General features: G+C 48.1%; 2 protein-coding genes across 2 annotated transcripts; both read right to left on the minus strand.

Moving 5' to 3' along the window:
* Nucleotides 1-829: 829 nt before the first annotated feature.
* Nucleotides 830-1501, minus strand: LOC115245382. Its single transcript, XM_029823667.1, has one exon. It carries the CDS (start codon nucleotides 1499-1501, stop codon nucleotides 830-832), a length of 672 nt encoding a protein of 223 aa, XP_029679527.1.
* An 870-nt stretch (nucleotides 1502-2371) lies between these two features.
* Nucleotides 2372-3235, minus strand: LOC115245384. Its single transcript, XM_029823668.1, has one exon. It carries the CDS (start codon nucleotides 3233-3235, stop codon nucleotides 2372-2374), a length of 864 nt encoding a protein of 287 aa, XP_029679528.1.
* Between the last annotated feature and the right edge of the window lie 265 nt (nucleotides 3236-3500).

Here is a 3500-nt window from a genome sequence, read left to right on the forward strand (position 1 = left end):
CTTTTTCGCGGTTCGGAAATCTTGATTAAGAGCTTCTTGCTAGAAACTCTCGCGAGAACGGAAATCTTCATCGCGAACGCTGGATGGAATTTAGCGCGAGGCAGAGGACATTCGCGATGCGGATAACGAGCGTCGACTCTCGAACTCAAAACAATTAACTTTCACAATATCTGAACACTAAATAATGAAAGAACGAATTGAGATGTGACCAATTTGCTCGCCGCGAGAATATGAGTGCGATATTATGCGAGACAATTCGGACCGAATTTGAGACGAGTAAGCCTACTGCGTACGCGACACGAGCGAGAATAAGCGAAATGCGAATGCGAAAAGTCGATGAATTTCGACCGGCTCGAATCGTTGTCGTAGGCAGACTAAATCGATCGACCGCGGAAACTCGCGCTGTGCCGATGTGAATAACAAGTTTTTTCGGTATCGAACGTTCTCGAACCAGGTGTTTGTCACGTTAGAATAACGCGATCACGCACCGAGCGGGTGATCGCGACGCTTTTGGCTCTCGTTCGTGTTTTGGTTTCTGAGGCAATCGTTTGAATATAACGGCAAAATTTAGAAACGAAATTTTAGTGTTTCAATTTTGAACATACCGCCCGCCTTGGAACGATAGTTCCAAAATAATCGATACAGCATTGCATGAAACGACAAGAGCGCACGCCACAAGTAACAACATGAGCGAAAAGACGACAAGTTACGCGACGTAGTTTGACGCGCTAAATTTGCCGCCCGCCTTGGCGGAATGACGCTCGCATCTTGACAATTTTGAGCTTAATCTAATAATGTACAGTAATGAAACGCAACGCGGCGAAGGAGTCTAATTGCTTGTTGCCTCACTATTGACCGGTAATACGCACAGTTTAATAATCGGTCTTTTGAATTCGGAGGTGGCCGTCTTGACGGTGACGACCCGTACGAAGCCGTCGGAGCCGGGGTGACAGTGTGTCACTCGGCCCAACTCCCATTTGCAGGGGGGTAACAGCGGATTTCGCAACAGGACAAGTTGCCCGGTTTTGATCGGTGGCTTGACCTTTCGCCATTTTGCTCTTTGTTGTAACGTATTTAAATAATCGTTACTCCATAGCTTCCAAAATCGCTCGGTAACGTGTCGGACGAGCTGCCACCTCGAAAGACGATTTTCGTGGAGATCGAGCAATGATGGTTCCGGGTTTACAGTAAGAGCGACTCCGATCAGGAAGTGAGCGGGGGTCAGACCCTCGTAGTCCTCAAGCGTATCGGAGAGGGGCGCAATCGGCCTAGAATTAAGACACGCTTCGATTCTGCATAGCAAAGTCGAGAATTCCTCGAATGTGAGCATGTGATTCCCTAACACGCGGCGCAAATGAGTTTTGACGCTCCGTATGCCCGCCTCCCACAATCCGCCGAAGTACGGAGCAGACGGGGGAATAAAATTCCACGACACGTTATTGGAGGCAGTCAAGTTCAGAAAGTTCGGATCGCGTAATGCTGACCGGTAAACGACGGTCATTTCTCGGTCCGCCCCGACGAATGTTGTCCCGTTGTCTGAATACATGGAGTGCGGGAGGCCGCGACGAGCGCAGAATCGAGAGTAAGCATTTAAAAGGGCTTGAGTGGAGTAGTCGCTTACTAACTCCAAATGTATTGCCTTTGTCGCAAGGCAGATAAATAGTGCGATATATGCTTTAGCGAGGTTCCACGTAACGTGAGGTTGAGAGCATTGCAGCGAATTAATTTTTTCTTCAAGAGGGGGTTTTGTTGGAAAGTGCGGTGTGTTGCATGGCCATTGATCGGAAGCGGAGTGTAGCCATGGAGGGCATTGCCACCAAGGCTCACGATTGAGAATTTCATCGCCGTATATTCCGCGCGAAGCGCAATCCGCGGGGTTTTCCTCTGTTGGCACGTGCCGCCACTCGACGTCTGGGAGATGGGGCGTTATCAGCCAGCGACACGCGAAAGTCGAAAATATTGTTTGCCGGATTCCATCCGATTCCGAGAATTTTAATTTGTTCGTCTTCAGCAAGAGGTTTTTTCGTAGCTAAACCGTGATCTGCTATGTCGATATCCTTGAGGAGAGAGGGCGAATTGTTAGCCCGTTTCCGTAATACGAATCCGCCGCACTTTAACATTAAATTTAATTGATCGCGCGCTTGCCGAATTCGAGTCGTATTGTCAGCTCCAAAAAGTAAGTCGTCGACATAAATATTATCTCTCAGGATAGGAATTGCGAGCGGAAAGTGCTGACCTTCGTCAATGACTAGTTGTTTTAAGACGCAAAGTGCCAAAAACGGAGCACATGACATTCCGTACGTGACTGTTAATAATTGGTAATCGATTAACGGTTCCGAAGGAGTTGCTTTCCATAGTATCCGCTGATAATTTAATCGCGAGGATCGACTAAAATTTGGCGATACATTTTCGCGATGTCGGATGAATACACGTATTTATGTCGGCGCCATTGTAATATTACCGACATGAGATCGGTTTGTAATTTTGGACCGGCGTGTAAATGGTTGTTGAGTGAAGTACCGTTCGAAGTAACGCTCGAAGCGTTGAAGACGACGCGAAGACGTGTTGTTGAGCTGCTTTCCCGGATCACCCCGTGATGCGGGAGATAGAACGTTTGTTCGATATCATCTTGAGGCATCGGTGATGGCAGCATATGCCCAAGACGTTGATATTCGGAGATAAAATCGGAATATTCTGTCGCTAACTCGGGTTTATCGCGAAATCTCCGTACTAGCGAATTTACCATTTTTTCGGCGCAAGATCTTGAATTACCGATATCAATCGGAGGACTCGTTTTGAACGGCAGGCGAACGATGTACCGGCCGTCGGAGTCGCGATAGTGCGTCGAGCAGAAATGCTCTTCACACTGTTGTTCTTGCGGCGTAAGAATTGATTGTCGTGGGAGTTCTTCAATTTCCCAAAAGCGACGAAGTTCTTCTTCGAGAAAGGGAGAGCTAATAGTGTGATGAGCGGAAATGCTACCGTGATTGCAATGAACGGAAGTCATTGTCGACTGAGAGGGATCGTTACTCTCGAGCGTGAGAGGTCCCGATATTATCCATCCGAAAATGAAGTTCTGAGCGAAGGGTTGCCCGACGCTTCCTCTTCGAATGTCGTCGCGAATGATGTCGCTATAGAGATCGGCTCCGATTATGAGATTTATCGGATCGGAACTCGTCGGATCCGAATCTGCTCGCGGTAAATCGGAGAGATAAGAAAGTGACGAGAGATCCATGTGTCTTCTCGGAGTATAAGAGGTTAGCGACTTTAGAATGAGCGCGGTGGTTGAAAGCGACGGAGCGAGAGATTCTTGATGAGAAATAAATATGTGTGTCGCGTGTTGAAAAGTCCCCGCTTTTATCCCGCCGACGGCGGAAACGGAGATCGGCATGCGAATGCGTTTTGCGCGCAAGATTTGCGCTAAACTTTCCGAAATAAATGTCATTTCCGAGCCTTGATCGAGGAGAGCTCGAACGACAGCGGTGCGACCCGACAAACTG

Source organism: Formica exsecta, unplaced genomic scaffold, assembly GCF_003651465.1.
Source record: "Formica exsecta isolate Colony F162 unplaced genomic scaffold, ASM365146v1 scaffold968, whole genome shotgun sequence".
Classification (NCBI taxonomy): Eukaryota; Metazoa; Arthropoda; class Insecta; order Hymenoptera; family Formicidae; genus Formica; species Formica exsecta.

Excerpts from the sequence above, each read along its gene's own strand:
- LOC115245384 (XM_029823668.1), bottom strand. The coding sequence starts at position 3,235 with ATGGATCTCTCGTCACTTTCTTATCTCTCCGATTTACCGCGAGCAGAT.
- LOC115245382 (XM_029823667.1), bottom strand. The coding sequence starts at position 1,501 with ATGACCGTCGTTTACCGGTCAGCATTACGCGATCCGAACTTTCTGAAC.